A 19,669-nucleotide genomic window follows, 5' to 3' on the forward strand; every position below is an offset into this window, starting at 1 on the left:
TATCATCTCTGTATCATTCTCCCCTTTTTCTTTAGAAAGAGATCTTTAAATTTAACTTTTGTTTATCTTTTTTTAACTAAGACAAATAACAATTTGTAACCAACCCTCCTTAAATGATAATAAACATCCATAACCCATCTTTTGGGAATGTGGGCATCATTCTCTAGACTGTTGTTTTGGGGTGTTGCCACCTTTGGGAACCTTGATAAAATCAGAATAATTGCTAGATCTTGGCTAGAGTAGTTCGTGGGGCTGGATCATCTCATCCAACAGCCTTGAAGCTGTTTGGGATACAGAATTTTGAGGAGACTATAATAGAGGCATTTGAAATGGTGGATCACCAGGGACATCCATTTTCATTGGTGTTTGGTCCCCTTGTTCTGAAAATACATAAACTTTTAAAGGTAACATACATTACAAGTTGTGGAATATGTGGTATGCACAAGTCAGTTAAAGATGACTTTTTTGTTTTATGTTTGAGCAGGTAAAATATACATTACATGCTTTGTAGTTTTGTTTTGGATTTATTTCTTTATGTCTTTAGTCAGGATTTTCAAAGGGTCTTCCTCAATCAAACCTGATCATCTTTAACCAGGAATGAATCCACAGCCTCTCATTTCCTGTGGAAATAAAAGCAAAACCTCTCCCCCAAATCAACATACATTTTGACTTCCATTTTGAAGTCAAGATATTTTTAAAATATATAGGTTGGTTTAATCCAGAAGCTTTTATAATCAAATGTCTCTAAGCAACTATTGCTTCTTTATTATCAGTCAAAAGATTTAAAGACAACACCATAACATACAGGATCCAGACTATTTTTCATCTTTATGTAGCTTATTATTTTTATTATTAGTTTACTTTTCTCTTTAGAGACTTTACTGTTTTTTTCTATGACTGTCTATATCCTTTATCTTTTCTTTCTCAAGTATTCACACCTTGTTAAACAACTTGTTTGGAGGTTTTTTCCCACCTGGACCTGTCTTTACTGTGTATCTATAATCTTTTCGTGACCGCATGAACCTTTAAACGGCTAAGCAGTGTGACTAGGACCTCTTTCTCTATTTTGGCGTTGTCTCTACCCTGCTTGGTTCCCTGAGAGCCTAGCCTCATGGAGGAGGTACCAGTGAGAGCCACATTTACCATGGGAAATGTCTGTATCTGCGTTGCCACCATGTAGTGCGCCACTGGATGCTCATAAACCCCATTTAAGTGTTCAGTAGCAGGACCTATTAAAAGAACCATGTCAATTTTTGCCACTAGCTAACAGTCTACCCAAAAATAGAGGGTTATCAAGAAGCCACGCTTGACTCCATTTTTGTGTGTTTAGAATCTTTTTGTAAGCTTTGTCAGGTCTTATGTAGAAATGCTGGGCCCACACTGGGTACCATTTGTAGTCAGGGTTGTCTTTCATGCCTTCCAGTGCCCAAATAGCTGACACACTGACTTAATATTAATTATAATTGCTTGGTCAGTAACTCAGACTTACTAGCTCTTACGACTTAAATTAACCCGTTTATATTAATCTGTGTTCTGCCGTGTAATATGGCCTCTCTTTCATCATACACTTCGTGTTTCCTCTCTGTGTCTCACTGGCAACTCCTCTGACTCCACCCTTCTTCCCAGTGTCCTTAATCTGGTTCTCCCACCTAACCTTATCCTATCTAGCTATTAGCCAGTTAGCTTCTTTATTAAACCAATCACAGCAACATATCCACACCGTAATAAAGGAATATTCCACAAGACTCTGTCTTAGTAAATAAAATAGAATAATAAAAATAAATGGTGGTATAAGAGGGCATCAGGAAGATACTGATCTGAACAGCCTTGTTCTAGCTATCTTGGAATCAAGAAATGTTCCAGAAAGTCCTGTGGGAACAATGTGGTTGAACAAGGTGAGAAATGGAAGAACATGACTGTGGATCCTCTGAATTATGTGACTGCAACCCCTGTTGTCTGCCTGGCTGTATTATTAAGTCTGGAGTTCACTGTGTCACTGGGCTGTGTTGCAGAGTGCATCACATCTTACCACCTGGCACTCTGTGAAGCATATAGGAGAATGAATATGAGCTTTCTGAGTGGTACACTGGAACTTCATGTGAGTACCCTGTTCATGTGGGACCCCTTGCAGGGGTGGTGGCTACTGCTATGAAAAAGAAATGTAAATATGATGACCGGTGATGGAAGCCAGGGGTACATCTGGCAGGTGCTACGGGGAAATCAATACTCGTGGGGATTCTTTTGGTAACCATTGAATCTTGGGCAATACATACATGAGATGTCATAGCTCAGACATCTTTTGAGGGAGAGTTCAGTGTGAAAAAGTGACAGATCTTCCCTTTTTGAGAAGTCATTATACTTAACATTGGACTTACTTTGATGCTGTCATCTGCCAGGGTACTGACTATCATTTGGGGATGGCCATCCCTGATATTGGCGATGTGGAACATGACACAGGCCATGGTTCAGAGCATGTGTGGAGTCACAAGAAGTGTGTCTATAAATCAGTTTGAACAACTGATTGTTCACCGGAGACCTACCCTATGAACCTTCACTTGAGCCAGAAACCCACCCACCTATTGAAGGAATCTGGACAGGTATCCTGTACCTGTAAGGCCAAGGCAGAAAAATTCCAACTTTACTGCTCTCAGTAAATTTGTGTGTATAGGTATCTGAATTATAAACACCACTACCGTTGTAACTATAGGTGGGGCCCACCACACTGCCAGGTAGGTAGCACTGGAAGGAGTGTTGACAGTGGTCCATCTCCTATGGGATAAAAGGAAAAGAAGATGCTACAACATAATGACAAAAGTTTTTTGGGGGAGGTCCAGAAGATTAATAGAATATGAAACAGGAGAACCATCAAATATGTAATAGCCATAGAAACCATCACTGTCAAATACCACATGTATGAGAGGAAATAGGGAGTAATATCATGGTAGGACTCAACAGATTGCTGAAGAAGCTAAATCAGGAGTCATTAAGATCTTTTTATTTATCATATATAAATTAGAACTAAAAGATCCCGAAATGAAATTACAAGTGTATATATAGTTCTGGGCCACTGGAGATGTTAATTAAGAAGTGGGTATATTTCACTATAGAACTTCAAGTACCATTTAGTTTTAAATATTTCAATTTAATTTTTAATATAAAAATTAAGTCCTCAAGATGACCCTTAGCAATAAATTTTAAATGTCCAAGAAGGGAAGTTGAAAGAGAAAGAAGAGAATCCAAGGCAATGGGCAATGTTCTAAAGCTATTAGATGTCATCACACTTGATCCTCAGGATAGCCCTTGATGGGGAAGCTGTTAATATCATTCTTTCCATTTTTAGATGAGAAAAGTATGATACTAAGACATGAGATAATAGCTGTCCCAAAGGCCAGATAAGTCGTAACTACTACTGATGAGATTTCCATTGTGTTGGGGTTTCTGTCCCTGGGTCCTTGTGTTTCGTGGTACTACTACCATGCCTCAATCCTGCTAGCACCACATGTCATTTCCTCATCTTCTACAATGAGAAAATCAGGTAAAAAGAAAGGAGTATATTATTTAGTTTGGTGACGCCTAAAATAACCGTCAAGAGTGGTTACCCATTGTGAGGAAGACATTGTGGGACAAGAAGACTGTTGCCCTTGCTAGACTCAGTTTGAGTTCCTTTTACTTTTTAAAATGTTTGTTTTTATTGTTTGAGTTATGTATACACATGTGTGTCCAAGTGGGGCTGTGTGCACATGGGAGCAGGTGTCTGGGGGAATCTGAACTCTCGTCCTCTACAAAATGCTCTTAGTAACTGAGCCATCTCTCCAGTCACTTGAGGTTTCTCATAATCTCACATATTTTTAATAGAAATTTATTTTTGAGATTTATGTTTTATAAAGCCTACATATTTAAGTGGCCTTTTTGTTTGTTTGCTTATGTTTGTGTTTGTGTTTTTGTTTTTCCCTAGGCAGGGTCTCTCTACATAGCCCTGGCTTTCCTGGAACTCACTATGTAGACCAGGCTGGCCTCAGTCTCAGAGATCCTCCTGCCTCTGCTTTCCAAGTGCTGGGATAAAAGATATGTGTTACCATGCTGAGGTGCAGAGGACTTTTAACTTAAAAATAACATAGAACCAGAAAGAAATATATGAAAATTCAGTTTATATCCATTTTGTCTCCAGGGTTAGAGGTAATTAGTATATAAATATAAGTGTGGTTGGGAGTCATTTGTTTGTTTGTTTGCTTGTTTAAAGGCAAATACATTTAGATGTTCTAGCTTATTCTTTCTATCCTGTTTGAAACTTCCTGTCTGTGACAAAGGTCCTTCTGAGGCTCAGCTGAAAGACCTTCCTGGTCTGGTCTCAGAGGTTGCTGTTATCAGACAGATGCAAGTGACTTCTTATAGTTTTGGTTGTGAGCCTAGCCTTTAATGACTGAGTTATCCCTCCAGCCCTACAAGCGACTTCGATGTTACAGTAAAATGAATACTTACCAGCAAGGGACTGAGTGCAGGTACGCAGCCACGTGACTTGAAAACCCTGAGCCTCAAGTGTCAGCCTAGTCATTTGTAAAATGATGTAAAATGACAATATTAAGAAATTTCAAGAAAAAAAACATGAAAGTGATCAGCATATAAGAAGCAAGGTTTCAAAGGACTTACTTAATTTTTTTTTTGTTTTTTGTTTTTGTTTTTTTTTCTTTTTTTTTTTTTTTTTTTTTTTGGTTTTACGAGACGGGGTTTCCCTGTATTGTTTTGGAGGCTGTCGGTTCAGCCTGGCCTCGAACTCACAGAGATCCACCTGCCTCTGCCTCCCGAGTGCTAGGATTAAAGGCTTGCACCACCACCACCTGGCAGTTTTGTTTTGCGTGTTTTGCCTGCATGTATGTCTGTATCATGTCCAAGCAGTACCTGTAGAGGTCACCACAAGAGGGCGTTCGATGCCTGGAACTGGAGTTGCAGACAGCTGTGGCTGACCATGTGGATGCTGGGATTGAAACCTAGGACCTCTGGAAGAGCAACCAGTGCTCTTAGCCACTGAGTCATTGCTCCAGTCCTTAAGAAGCAATTTTAATGTTAACCACTAGAGTGTAGGGAGGAGTTTGACCTCTTTGGAAACAGCCCCACATACTAGATCCCCAAAGATCTCACGTCATTCAGAATGGACATTTCTTTCTGAAAATGAGATAGGGAGCTATAATTAAGACCTCTGATGGCAAATGTTCTTTGCTCCTAATACATTCTTAACCAAGATACCTTTCTTTCCATAATCTTAGATATAGCTCACCAACTTTGCTTTGGTTTCTCACACATTACTATGGATCTAGTACAGGTGAATATTACCACTCCAGATGGGAAACTGAAGTAAACCAGAGATACACAATTTGTGTACTGCTGGTCACACAGTACTGTAATGGTAATAGTGGGAAGAATCTCACGTCTTCCAGCCACATGCTTTGAAGAGTGATAGGATGAGAGAAGGGGATCAGGATCTCATCCTCCTTCTCACAGCTCCCTCTATGAATTATAATAGAAGCCACTTACTCCTATTGCCGGACTCTGTACCTGCTGTTCATTGCAGTTACAGACCCATGGGGAGCTAAGGTGTTAGCTGTTCTCTGATTATATGGCCTTCATATGTAAACTGGAAAAAATGGTCATCAACATTTAGATAATACAACGTCTCCATGTATTCTCTTTGGGGAGGAATTTTTCGTTCTAGTTTTGGCTTATTGTTATTGTTTATTGTTTTGGTTTTAGATTTGGCTTTTGTTTTGGAGTGTTTTGTGGCTGGCTTATTTGTTGGTTGCATTAGTCACCCAGTCCCCTCAACTTTCTACCTAATTATTTAATTCAAAGCAAGCCTGGGTGTTACTGATGCACCACTGTGTTTTAATTCTCAATTCATTTAATGTGAGGGGATAATATCTTCTAAGCACACATTATGAAATGCCCTTGTGCTCAGTTTGCCCTGGCAGCAGGACTGATTCATGAGCATCACCTGCTCTCCCCACCCTGAGTCACAAAATTTACTTAAAATAGATTGGCTGCAAATCAACTGGAGCCAGACAAGCCACAGACATAGCAACTGGTATTGTTTAGTATAAAAATATCATCATACACCTCTAAGGGAGGAACACAGCCTTAATCCTCACCCCAGGGAGGACGGATATGTGCTTCCCTCCCACATGGAGCTCCCACCAAATATCCAGAAGAGTTTGGGCTGAGCACTGGGATCAACCACATTTATTCTTTAAACACAGACTCCGTGTTAAGTCAGATTAGCATCTACTATGACAACAAGCCTGTCTTTTGCAAACACTATTGTAAATGTACACAAATCCCACTTCTGGTGCTTTAAATGCTGAAATCAGAGAATCTTGGATATTTTCAGGTGTGAAATGGAAACTTCCAAATCCAAATCTGTATCCAACTTGTATTCTGAAAAATAAGTGGTTCTCCTCTTTTTCTGTATCAGTTGTTCTAGGCTCTTAATTTTCTGAGGAGGTGAAGGTAAGTGGACCTTCAGGGCCCCTGGATCCCTTTATCCACTCTCTAACACCAGGGAAAGCCCCTCCTCTAACCTGATAATGCAGTAAACAGTGAATGCTAATATAATAGTGTATACCAGTTGAGGGAGGACCCTTTTTCCAGAAGCTTAAACTCCCATCCTGTATATGGTCTAGCTGTCTGATTACTGAAGTCATATGATATGGATGATGCCCATTTACCCCACTTTGAATGCATAAAAGCTGCATGCCATCTTGGAGACCAAGCCCTCTGATACTGTAACCCATCAGAGCACCAAAACGATTCCTCAAGCTTGATACTGTCCCATTATATTATGTAAGTGAGAATACATTATATTATGTAAATGAGAATACATTTACCATGTAAAATATATCTGATGCTAACTTGAAGGCTGTCCATTTTTAAATAAGTTCTAGTCTGGATCTTTCCTGTTCTCTTTTCAGTGTAAGGAACTTAAAAAGGAGCAGTAATTTTTTTACATGGTTTTATACATAGTAAAAAGGGACGCCTCCTCAGCAGGTCTGGGACCTACAATAGATGAAGTAAGAAACCCCTATACAAGTAGAACTCTCATTTGTATGTAGTGTCATCCTTCCTACACACACACACACACACACACACACACACACACACACACACACACACACGGTTGTCCTCCAGCCTGAAGATCCTTGTTAGCTTTCTATGCCCAATGCATCATGTCCAGACCCTACTGTGTATGTCAAGGGCTGACGGGCTGCTGTTACCTCCCTAGCTCCTTACTCTCTGTGTTTTACATTCTGTCTGTGGCTCTGAGTCAGTACCCCCTGTCCTCCAGCCAACACTGTAAGTGCATATACATCGCTGTGCTAGTAAGACATGGGTTCAGATGGTTCTGCAGTAGCCCTGAGGGGTGACAGCCAATACCAACAATTAAATCACCAAACACTTACAGCTAAGGCTTCCATCTCCAAAAAAATAGATGAGGGGATCAATGAACATTGATAAGAAAAAATTACCTACTTGGTTTTACTAACCACTCCTGTCCAGCATTTCATCTCTTTAACCAGGAGATAGCAAATGAGGGCAACCTCGGCTGACACAGCCAACCATGGGGTGTAGATGCTTTCACAATGCAGTAGAGTTATTGCAGATACATCCAACCCCTTTCCCCATTCAGCCTTACTCCAGAACAGTTAACTCTGCTCGTAAAGAAAATTGCTTGCTCTTGATTACAGAGAAGTGTGTGTGTGTGTGTGTGTGTGTGTGTGTGTGTGTGTGTTCATTGAATTCTTATATAAATTCACATTTTCAGTTAGAGGAGACATAGCCAGTGCTCAACCCATGACGTCTTACCTTTACCAGTTCATTTCTCCTGGCCTGATTTCCAACTGTAGAGCTTCATTTCTTTTCCCCAGGGTTTTTTCTTGCCGCTGAAACCTGTATTTTCTGCCCTTCTGGGTTAAAATGTATCAGGAAAGTTAACACTTGTGTGACTGACAATTGCCTAAATAACCCAGCTGCTCTTTCTCAGCCTACCTCTCACTGGAACTGAGCCTCACTTGTCCACTACCTTAACCGCTTTTGTCTTCTTTCTGCTGTCTGCCTCACTTCCCTAACCTCCCAAAAATGTTTCCCAGAGTCACCTCCCTGACACACACAATACTTGCATTTCTGTTTCATCCATTTAGCACATGTGGGTTAATGAAAGTGCCCTAAACATGCTACTTTTATTCAAGAAACTTGTATCAAGTAACTAGTACTACCAAACACTGAGATAAGTGCTGGTACATCAGTGTTGTGAATGCAGATGTACCAACACTTGGTCCTTGAATGGGCAAAGGGTCCCTGGAGCACAGCAGCACATAGCCCTATAGAGTAGCATTACCTTCTTTGCTGCAGCAGAGCAAACTGTGGCATTCTGGAGTGTGGGTAAACTCTGAAATAGCAGGCAGTGGCTTACATTTATCACCAAAACTACTGCACATAATGTTAATGCTGTAAGAGATGGAGAAGGCCCTTCGTAACCCCTAGGAAGCCCAGGTCATTATGAGCAGCCACATTCATCATCCAGCACGATTGATGGAAAGCCTTAAGAAGATTGTCCTCTGTGCCCACTGTCCTGAGGTGGCCTCTTTATATAAATATATCTTAGGCAGCAGCTTGTTGACTGTCAGTTGTTTTTCTTGTGTAAAACTAGAGCTCAAAATGAGTTTTCTTAGACAAAAATAAATATGAATTTACTTTACGTTCCCATTGTGAAGATTAATAAACAAGCCAAAGTTCATTGGCTGGAGAAATTGCTTAGTGTTGTAAACAGATAGGCAGCATACACGCATAATACCAGCTCTTGGAGGAAGAGATGGGAGGGTACTAGGGGCCCCTGCTAGTCAGTCTAGCCTCTCAGTAAACTTCAGTTTCAGTGAGAGATACTGTCTCAAAAAGTAAGGGGACTAGTGACAGAGGAAGACACACACACAAATAAAAAGACAAGAAAAAATATTCAGGAGCTCATGCATTTTGAAAAATCATGGCATAGAAAGCTTCTAAAAGGAGTAAAACCATTTAAATTCCAGTGGTTTCCCCAGTATAGAAATATTCTGCAACAAATCTGAAGAGAGGACGTTTGGTAGCACCAAGACTTTCTGGTAGAGGAAAAGCCCACACTAATCTCTCTTCTGTTCAGTGTCTTCACACTGCTTCCTTCAGGGGATCCCAGAGCCCTGTTAGCTCTAGACTGTGTGACTGTGTTTCCCAAGATGGGAATTGGCTGTGGAAATTGTGTCAGCTCAAACGCTTGGAACTAAACCCATCTTATGGTCTTCTTAATTTTTGTTCTGTGAAGTTTGTGTGAAATAGCATTTCTCTGAGACAATAGCAACTTCATGTTGTACAATTATTATCGTGTTTTGTCTTCCTTGATAGTTTTACTAAGAAAGAAAAGCACTAACAAAATAAAAGGATTTGACTTTTTAAAATGTGTCTGACGTGCCATATTTGTCATCAAGAAAAACTGGCCATACATACTATATTGAATTATATGCACATATACTCTGTATTTCCAAAGATACTCTGTTTATATCCTATATATGAATAGCTGTGTGGAGAGTTATAATATATCCATATACAGATGGCATAATTTTGTTGTAAACAATTACTTTTAACCTCTTTTAAGAATCCAGAATCCCAAAGGAGAGAAGAATGTGTTTTCCTCTGTTTGGGAAGTGTGGTTTTCTTTTTCTCATTTACACCGCTCTTAAATGAAATGGAATTATAGGAAGGAAATCGAAGCTACATATTCAGTGGAGAATGTGTGAAATGCACTCCAGAAATAGCAAGGAAATATCAAGATGAAATTCCAGCCGGAAGGGTTTCCTAGAGCTATGGGGGTGGTGCAGAGCCTGGGAATGGGGCAGAGCCTGCTGCTGGATTGCAGAGGAGCTGGCCATTGAATGACTGTTTTGCAAGCCCCACCAACTGTGCTACTGATTAATGAGGTCAAAGACAGAATTACTCACTACTAGTTTCCTCCCAAGACTCTTGTTCTGGTCACTTCACCAGGATGACTTGTCTCACCTCCTGTTGGTTGTTGTGTGACAGAAGTCAAGCTATCTGCTTGTGAGCCTGCTCTGGGTTGAGGGACACCTGCAGACAGATGCACCCTTTTGATTCAGGGATACTGATGTGTCCATCTCCACTAAATATGTTCAGGTTGTGAGTCAGGTAGATCAGGTCTCCATCTTCCACTGAGAAACAAAAGGAACTGTGTGGACTCTGCAATTACTAAGCAATGGCAGGGATTTCCTTTTTGAGACGTGAACAAATGGACCAGTAGTGCCAGCATGCATTTAACCAGCTCTCTCCCTCCTGGGACAGCCGCCTCCATACCTGCAGTCTGCATGCTTTGACTGCTTGTCCTGCATCTCCTTAAAATACTTCATTTCTAAACTTAACTGTGGCCAACACTGTCTTGTCTTTTACTTTGCCTTTTGCTACATTTCTAGTGCTCTTGTCCTAACAGCTTAAAGTAATGGAGGAAGGAAACTCCCTCCCAAGAGGAGGCAATACAATGGCAAGGGATATCTGGTTTGGTTTTGGTTTTTGTTTTAACAACCTTGCCTCTTGTGACATGATGCATAGCACAGTATGCAGGTACAGGGACTTACAACCCAAGGTTCCTGGGTTTGGATCCAAATTCTTCCCCAATTCTGCTGGTACAACCTTGGTCAAATCTTTCAATTTTGCTCTGATAACGGGTAAAAGAGGGCAAGTCATAACATACTAGGATGTTGTGCAGATTACATGAAATTACCCTTTGCACCCCTTGGTTGCAGAGTCAATAAATGTGGGCATTATCAGTGAATGGTGGGATCAGAAAGTTAGGCAGAAAGGACAACAATCCCTGATGGAGCCTTTACTGCATCTCCAGCAGAGCTGTGGAAGGTTTGGGGGTGTGTCTTCCCCCCAGTTCCCTCTTGAGGAGAAAGAGATTATCCTCTGGTTTGATGCCTTCTTACCGTATTCCAAGTTCATCCCATCTGTAGCCGGGAAATTGGTTTTATAACATGTTACATCTTAATCTGGGACTGAAGTTTGTCCTCAGTCCAGATGCTAAAGGCAGTTCATAATGAGAGAAAATGTATTACAGTCTGCTCAATTTTGACATCTGGACTTGGTGTGACGTTCATTTCCTGCGTTAGTACATCTCAGTGGATAATGTGTGTTACACTCTCCTGTTTTATTAAGGTTATATATGCACAGAGCTTAAGCAGGGAACCAGTTATTAATGATTTCTTACAGAAAACAGCCATCTTGCAGCCCCATCAGTACCAATTTTCCACTACTTCCCATTAATGTGTCTGCCCTTGGTATCGGCTATGAAATCCCTAAATAACATGCTGAGGTGGCAGCTATTGGATTTTCAGTTGCAAGCGTTCTGTATTGACTTCACAGCATGGAAGAGGAGCTGTTAGCCCCAGCCCTCCCCAAATTAGCCTCAAAGACTTGTATCATAAGTTTCTTTATACAACAGCCTGCTTAATTTATTATGACTATGCAACCACTCTTTCTAACTGGGTCATTAATATGTAATGATTCATAATCTTTCTGTAACACTTATGCTTCCTGGTAGTTTATAACTGTCTTTTTATTTATTTCAGTTTGGCTCAGGTATGCATTTTTTAGAGATAGAGTCCTGCTATATAGCTTGAGCTAGCCTCAAACTCACAGTCCTCTAACCTTAGTCTCCCAAGTGCTGGGATTATGGGTGTATGTCATAAGAAGGCACCCTCTAAACCTGCTGAAAATGTTTTATTTTATAATATTGTATCTTCCTCCTATAATTTCCTTTTGCCACCATTCTAGAAATGTCCTTCAGTTGTTATTGCAGAGTCTGGTTGCTCAGTTCATGATGTTTTGTAACATGTTCTCTATGTAATTCTATTCTGAAGCAGTGTACCTCCAATATCTGTTAAGGAATGAAGCATAAGAGAGAAAAATTTTGAGTGGAGCCAAACTTTGGCACTTATTCGTTCCTCACTTTTAACTGATAAGTCAGTTACAAAATTTCAGTTAAAATAATTTCTCCTCTCTAATTTTGAAGATATTACCTATTTCCTTCTGTTTTTAAGAATCTTTGATGAGAAATCCATTGTAATCTGTTTTGATCATTTATATACTCTCTGTCTCTCTCTTCCTCCCTACCTCTACCTTTCCTTTTTCTCTCCCTCCCTCTTTAATCTGTCTCTGTCTCAGTTTTAAGGTCTGTTCTTAGCTGACCAATGTGAAATTTTGTGGCTGTGTCTTGTATAATTAACCTAAATGAATAATTTTAGATTATAGTTTTGGTTTTTGTCCTTGTTTGTTTTGCCACACACTTGAAGGCCTTTTGACTCTGTAAGTGTGTAAGTCCCTCACTTCTGCAAGTCGCTTATAGATTATGTGCTTGGTTATCCTCCCTCTACACATCTGTTTTCAGAAGTGTTGTTACTCAGGCACCATTGCTCTTCCTTTCTAAAGTTAAGGTCAGTGGCCAGGCTGTTAAAATGAGAGAAGTCTGGGGATGAAATTCCTAAGCAGTCATATTCTTAAATAGTCCTATTTCAAGGCCCGTCTGCTGCCTGGCTTCTGAATTTTCTACAAAGGCAGGCAAATGGTCAGTTATTCCCATGCTTTCCGGAGTCCAAAATTGTACTCGTTGGATCATCTCTTTTATCCCTTTTTTTCTTGTGGGTTTTTACTTGTTTTAAGAATATTTGTTTTGTCATATGGTCACAGCATAACAAGAAAGAGGAACAGCAGGAGTGTGAGATCAGTCTGCTATCTAAAAGCCCAAGTGGTTTGCTTTCAAAGCTGATATTTATCTCATGTTGTAAATTCATTCGCCTGATTATAATAAATTGAATAAATATCCAAGACCTTTTGCAACCTGCTGACAAATGAGCAGTTTAGTTCAATTTATTCTATTCTATCCATGGTGAGTGATGACCACAGCTTCTCAGAATCCACAATCGGAGAGAGAATGATGAAACAGTAAAGAAAGTTCTGCAGTCCTTGTACAGCAATTGCCATGGAGTGGGTCTCATCTGGACAGCCCTGTCATCATTAACTTAAATCAACCTTAAATGAGGAAAAATTAGCCATGAAAAAAATCTACATGTCTGTATACTATGTATAAGAATGTACTAATGGAAAGAGGCTGGCCTGCCTTTCATGTTAGCCAAATATTAAAAAGCCTTCTCACCTTTTCTTTTGCCTGGTCTTTGTACCTGACCCAGAAGTCAGGGTCAGCAGAGGTATGGGAAACCACCTTACCTTTGGGATCCCTTTTCCATGTGTGCTTAGTGTAATATGTGCCTGTCACTGGCCTACCTGGGAGTACTGGAATTTGTGGTGTCCTTTTTCACCTACTAGTCCAAGGGTAAAAGCAGCCAAACAACTGTCCTGTGGCCATGAGTTAAGGAAAGAGAATAATCCAACAGCCTGCTGACATGGTTCTATGGTCTTTTCCAGATACCTCTATTCAAGTCTGCCAACATAGACCTAAGGAGCCCCTAAAAAGAGACTTTGAAGGATTTACAGGGGGAAAATGACTTGCCCACACCTCCCCATGATGCCCAGTCCTGGTCCCTCCTACTGTCATTCAACAAGACTCCTCCTTCTTCTGCAGCCATGGCTCAGTAAAGCCAACATCTTTTTAAAGTGGCATAGACCAACTTCTAAAGTAACCTTCTTTCCAACTTCCTAGGTAAATCCATTTAGTTTTTAATTCTAATTAGGTTTGGTCACTTGCTAACAGATCTAGGCATGTGATAGAAATGAGGCAAGAAAACCTGAAGGTCTACAGGGGCTGTCTGCCTTCTGCAGGGCAGCAGCTGCCCGGTCCAGGTCCTTATTCAGTGCTGATGAGGGCATGAGTTTACACTTGTCCCTCTGTTCACAGAAAAGACGCTAAACAACGTGTGCCTGGAGCTGTAAGACTCCCTCAGTTAACACTTTTGCCCCAAAGCCCCAGCTTGACCTTAGCTATACAGTTCTGGAACCCAGCTCAGCAGCTGGACACAGCAGCGTTCCTTCTCTCCTTAGAGGTCAGACCACAGTCACAAGAGAACAAGTCCCTTGACACCTCCAGGTTTTTGTCACTAGTCACTCCTGTCAGCCCACCTGCTGCATCTTAGGAGAAGATCCAGACTAACAGCCCTAAAGCCTCTCCATAAGTCCCCATTGATGGGCAGATTGATCAGGTCCAGGCAGCAAACACATTTGAGTCTATGTCCTTGGTTTACTGCTGGCCAAGAATACAGATGACTCTACTGAAGCAGAAAGGGAAAACACACCTCTTCTTTCTCTCTTCTATCTGGGTTCTCCAGGAGGACAAGTGCTGGCAAGAGTCACCCTGTCTTGTTTGGATAGCCTGACAGCCTGTTTCCTGTTTGTTTCCCCCTTCCTTTAGGTCGTGGCTCTTTCCTCCTGGTGCCTGCTGAGGGATTCCATCTACTACACGCTGTCTGTGGTCGCACTCATTGTGGTAAGTTGCTTTTGGCATCTTAACTCAGTCTAGCCACTATACTTCCCAACAACAGTGTAAGGCTTGTCAGTGTGGAATTTCTCTCAAGGACATAGTGACTAATAAGCAAGCTTGTGTCTCTGTATGGATAAGTTTTCCTTTCTTCAAGTTACTTTGGTTACCCAGACCCCTGCTTGTTCACTGGCTAATCAGAACAGTGGTCTTAGGTCATCTGGATCTAAGAGCTGGGCAGCTATTCTATAACCCTCTTGACAGTCCCTTCTTGCAGACCTCATGGTCCCTGACTTCCCTCCAGTGGCCCAGAATTCTTCTCCTCTTCTTCTCTCACCCAGCATGCCTTCCACAACTACACCCCATCCTGGTGCTCTCAGAAGTAGATCTCCCTGAGGTCCATTGCAGGTAAATAATCCTGCATTAGACAGCTGCATGTCACAACCTTGGCATGTGTCTACTAACTCTTGATATGTCTAATAAAACTGGACTCTCCTCCTATATTTATACCCCCATTTCTCTCCTGACTACCCAACCTGGAAATTACATTAAGTTTCTCTTTTCTCCAACTCCCCTATACCTGTTAGACATAATTGTCCTGTAGATTCCGTTTCATAAGAATGTTCCCAGGATGTGCCTACTTCACTTAGGGATATAGTCTTAGCCTGAATGGGTATGTCAGCCATGCTACAGTTCTTGGTGGGTCAGATTACAACAGAGAAGCACTTCTGTCACCTACTACCCTCCCTTCTCTATCCCCAGTAAATCCTCAGAGCCTCCCAAGTCTCCACCAAGAAAACCCATGAGCATTCTTCCCTTGTTTAAGTGACCAGGGTTACCAAACTCCTTAACTTGGCAAGCAGAACCACGTGGAAGTAGATCATTACAAAATAAAGGAAACAAATAAGAACTGGGAGAGCTGGCTCCTAATGCCAGTCTCATGTGACAGTTAATTCTATGTGTCAACTTGACTGGCTAAGGAAGGCCCAGTTCTCAGTGGTACATTATTTCTGAGTGTCTCTGTATATTGGTTACTTTGTTTCATTGTCACAATACCTGCCAGATACAACTTAGAAGATAAAAGATTTGTTTGGGCTCAAAGTTTCAGAAGGTTTCAGGTCATAACATTTAGGAAGAATGGTGGAATAGTTAAGACCATGGTGGCAGAAGCATGTGGTAGAGGCTGTCAGCATCATGATGGACTCTGATGCAGAGAGTGAAACAGAAACAAGTGACCAAGCTACCCCCCTCCAAGGCCTGCCTCTTATGTCATATTTCTTCCAACTGGACCTCACTTCCCAAACCAGCTAGAGAACAAACAATCAAAACTTGTGGGATATTTCAGATTCAGCCATAATCTGTAGTCTGTCCAGACAGCGCATTTGTATCAATTGAATTTAAAAAGACTACTCTAATCAAAGAGAGTATGCATCACCCAGTCCCTGCAGCACTTCAGTGGAACATGGTATACGACAGTAATTTGTTCTCACTGCTTAAGTAGAGTCATTTATCTTTCTGTGCCCTTGGACGCTGGTGCTCTTGGACCCCCCCCAACTCAAAGAGGGAGTTAAACCAGTGGCTCCTTGATTATGTCTTTAGGCTTGGTCCGGAATTATACTATCAGCTTTATAGATGGCATATTGTGGCAGATATGAGCCAACACTTCATAATTAATCTGATGTACATGTATGACATTCATGCTGCATGTATATATATTGATTCTAAGTGTGTAGAAAACTGTGCCTATCATCACACCTTCTTACTAGCATCATTGATCTTAGAGAAATCACTCTCTCTGGGTTACTCTTTTCTTATCTCTGCATCAGGACTATATGACCTGCTTTACAGAGTACTTTCCTGTGGATTGTTTGAGGTTGAAAACTATCACAAGGTTTGTCCTGGAAACTAAGTAACGTGTGTTCTAAATAAAGTATGTTCTCTGAGCTCTAGGGCCTAAGCAGGCATCTCTGGAAGGATCAAGACCTACCTCAAGACCAGTGTGGTATGCCCATCATTGGAAGTCATGGCAGGAGAATTTAGGACATACATGAACTCTATGCTTATTCCCCACCATGACCGATAAAGAAAGGATTAGTCACTTCAAACTGAGAAGATTCTTTTTAGTTTCAATCCAGACTTTCCAATCATGTTTTCTGGTGAGCTTTGTCCTGCAAGGAACGAACACACATTGTTCCTGAACACTCCATCATCCTGCCTTTTTAGGGTATTGTCTTAGTTAGGGTTTCTATTACTCCACAGCAACTCTTATAAAGGGAAACACTGAATTGGGGTGGCTTACAGTCCAGAGGTTTAGTCTACTATTTTCATGGTGGGTGGTACACAGGCAGGTGTGGTGCTGGAGAAGGATCTGAGAGTTCTACATCCTGTAGCATAGGCAACAGGAAGCAACTGTGTGCCACACTGAGTGTAGCTTAAACATGGGAGACCTCAAAGCCTACCCCCTACAGTGACACACTTCCTCCAACAAGCCCACACCTACTTCAACAAAGCCATACTTCCTAATAGTGCCACTCCCTTTGGGGAGCCATTTTCTTTCCAACCACCATGGGTATTTCCTCAGGCTTTCTGGAAATTACTTTTTTTTCAAGTGACACGTGTGAGTAGAGGATGCTGACGAATGCAACTGTTCACAATGATAAAGTTCGGGGAGATGACGAGGCTTACAAACACAAGGCAGTGACATGTAAAGGAGACAGTCAAGGTCTCCCATAGCACAAACTCAGCCTTATCTGCCCCCAAGGGCAGTCTTGTGAGTGTTGGCTTTCGGCATAGATGCCTCCTGGACAATGTGTGGAAGAACGTGTCTTCAGTCCAATTTATCTGGACCTGTCCGAGGTAAATCAGATGTAGTTGCTGCTAATGGTGTGTGAAGAAGTAAAGAGGTTTGGCTTCTCTGGGTCGCAGATGACACACCCTCCTGAACGTAGTTCTTCGGGCCAAGCAACCATCTGCCCTGGGGCCATGGTACATAAATCACAGAGCTAAGACAGCTGAACATGCTGGCTGCTGGGGCTGCCCTGTGTTTCCTTCAGCAAGCAACCGACTGCTGCATCAAATGATTCCTTGCCATCTGTTGCAGACTTGGGCTGTGTCTTTACAGATAGGTTGTCAAAGCTAGGGTTTTGATGGAAACTTCGTTTATCTATTGTTAAGAAGTGGAACAGATAAGATGGAAGTCTTCAAAGCTGGTTGTTGCTTCATTGTACGTTAAGCAGGGTTCCTCCAGCTTTCTTGAACATCCAGAACAATTGACAGTCTTATCTGAAATGTGGATACCAGAGATTTCCACTCTTTGGGTTTTGCAGCAGAACCTGGGAAACCACATTGCAACCTGCATCATCTTTCACCACAGGCGCTGCACTTTCAAAAGCATAACTTCTGACTGTGGAAGGGAATCCTCCGGGATATTGATCTTTGGCATATCTGTGACCATTTCCAAAGTCAACATTGGAATTCTGGAGAAACAAGATCATGTTAGTCTGATCAGGCTAAGCTTGTAATTCTGACTTCTGTTAGTAAGCATGGACCATATTGTCATAGTATCTATCTGTCTGTCTCTCATCTATCTGTATCTGTGTGTGTATGTGGGTGCTCTTGTTCATGTGAGTGTATCTGTGTTTGTCATCTCACCCCTGGGAAAGCAAAAGTCTGATGTTGGGCTGTCTCCCTGAATCACTTGGGCCAGGGTCTCTCTGGACAAGGAGCTTCCTGTTTTGACTAGACTAGCTGGTCAGGGAGCTTGAGATCTACTGGTCTCCACCCCCAAAACATGTGCTCCCAAGCTTTAACTTGGTTACTGAGACTCTAAACCCAGGCCCTTCTGCTTGAACAGCAAGTACTTTACTACTGAGCATCTCCCTAATCCTACCATCTGGGATCATTTTCCCATGAGACTGTATGAAGAATAAAATACATCCTTAGTCCAGAAGGGCAGTGCTTAGCAAAGTAGCTTTCACAACATCTCCACATCTATTTTCCCACCCCAGCCTTAGACTAAAACTTACAAACTCTCTGTAACTTTTTGTCAATGCTTTTTTTTAATTTCTCTATTTTGCGACCACAGATATAGTAACAAAAACATTTTCATCCAATTTTCTTTAGGTAAAACCTAGGTTCCAACAGGATTGTGCCATGGCCATGTGAAATGCCTCTGTTCAAAAGCCGTTTCCCCAACCCACAAAATAATCACCAAGCTTCCCAAACAATTTAACTATTAATTTTTTAAGTTCTGAAATGTTCCGCTGATCCCCTGAGATTGTACAAGGAGAACCCGTTCACTCACAGGGCAGTTCTGGATTAAGTGGGACCAGATGCCATTCCCATATATCTTCTCATCAAGACGCCCTTAAGTCACACAGAGAGCCCCAAGGACAAACCAGGGGGCCTAGAGATCCAAAGATAGCCAAAACAAGTTCTCCAGGGATCCTGCTGCTAAAGGACAGAGGGCAAGGAGTCCAGCCAGGAAAATGCTAATAGCTTCATTATTGCTTGGAATCTAAGACTGTTGAGACATACCAGTTAAGGGGGGGCACAGATGGGGCAGAAAGCAGAAACACGGGAATGAGACAGGCATATATATTCCACACGCAATGCCTCAAACAAAAGACAGTTAATTAATAGACCCAAAGTCAGTTCACTTTGCTACATAGGCTCCATCTAAATTTCCTCTGTTATTTTATGATTAGTCTATAATGATGACGTATCATTGTCTAAAGCAATCATTCTTTCAAAAACACAGTACTTTCTTCCCATTGGCCTCTCCTTGGAAAGAGTGCCTCCCTTTAGCCACTTGTTCCCTCTGTATTGAAATCTCTGGCCATGAAAAAACTAGACAATGCCTGGAAGCAAGAGCAATGCCACTATTAAATTCTAAGACTATTCTGCATTCTTTGCAGGGCTCCCCATTGTGTGTCTGCTCACACAATGTCCACAGATCAGGGCAGGCCTGCCCTGCCTCTCCTCCACACCCGGGAGCACTTGGTTCATGGGCATAGCAGGCCTCTTGGTCCTGCCCTTTTTCCAAATTCCAGCCAGCCTGTCAAGTTTCTTGCATTGAAATGTTGCTGTGATTTACATAATCATGAAATTTACATAAATGCAAATGATCCATCACATCATCAGTCTAGCAGCTGCCCA

General features: G+C 41.6%; 1 protein-coding gene across 2 annotated transcripts in view; it reads left to right on the forward strand.

The window, feature by feature from the left end:
* Positions 1-19,669, forward strand: part of Slc24a3 (solute carrier family 24 member 3) — a 490,244-nt gene that overhangs the window by 413,439 nt on the left and 57,136 nt on the right. For both annotated transcript variants that reach the window (XM_040746432.1, XM_040746431.1), the window contains one exon: positions 14,447-14,521. In XM_040746432.1, the coding sequence (XP_040602366.1) occupies positions 14,447-14,521 (75 nt within the window). The remainder of the gene's footprint in view (positions 1-14,446; positions 14,522-19,669) is intronic.

Source organism: Mesocricetus auratus, unplaced genomic scaffold, assembly GCF_017639785.1.
Source record: "Mesocricetus auratus isolate SY011 unplaced genomic scaffold, BCM_Maur_2.0 Super-Scaffold_100004, whole genome shotgun sequence".
Classification (NCBI taxonomy): Eukaryota; Metazoa; Chordata; class Mammalia; order Rodentia; family Cricetidae; genus Mesocricetus; species Mesocricetus auratus.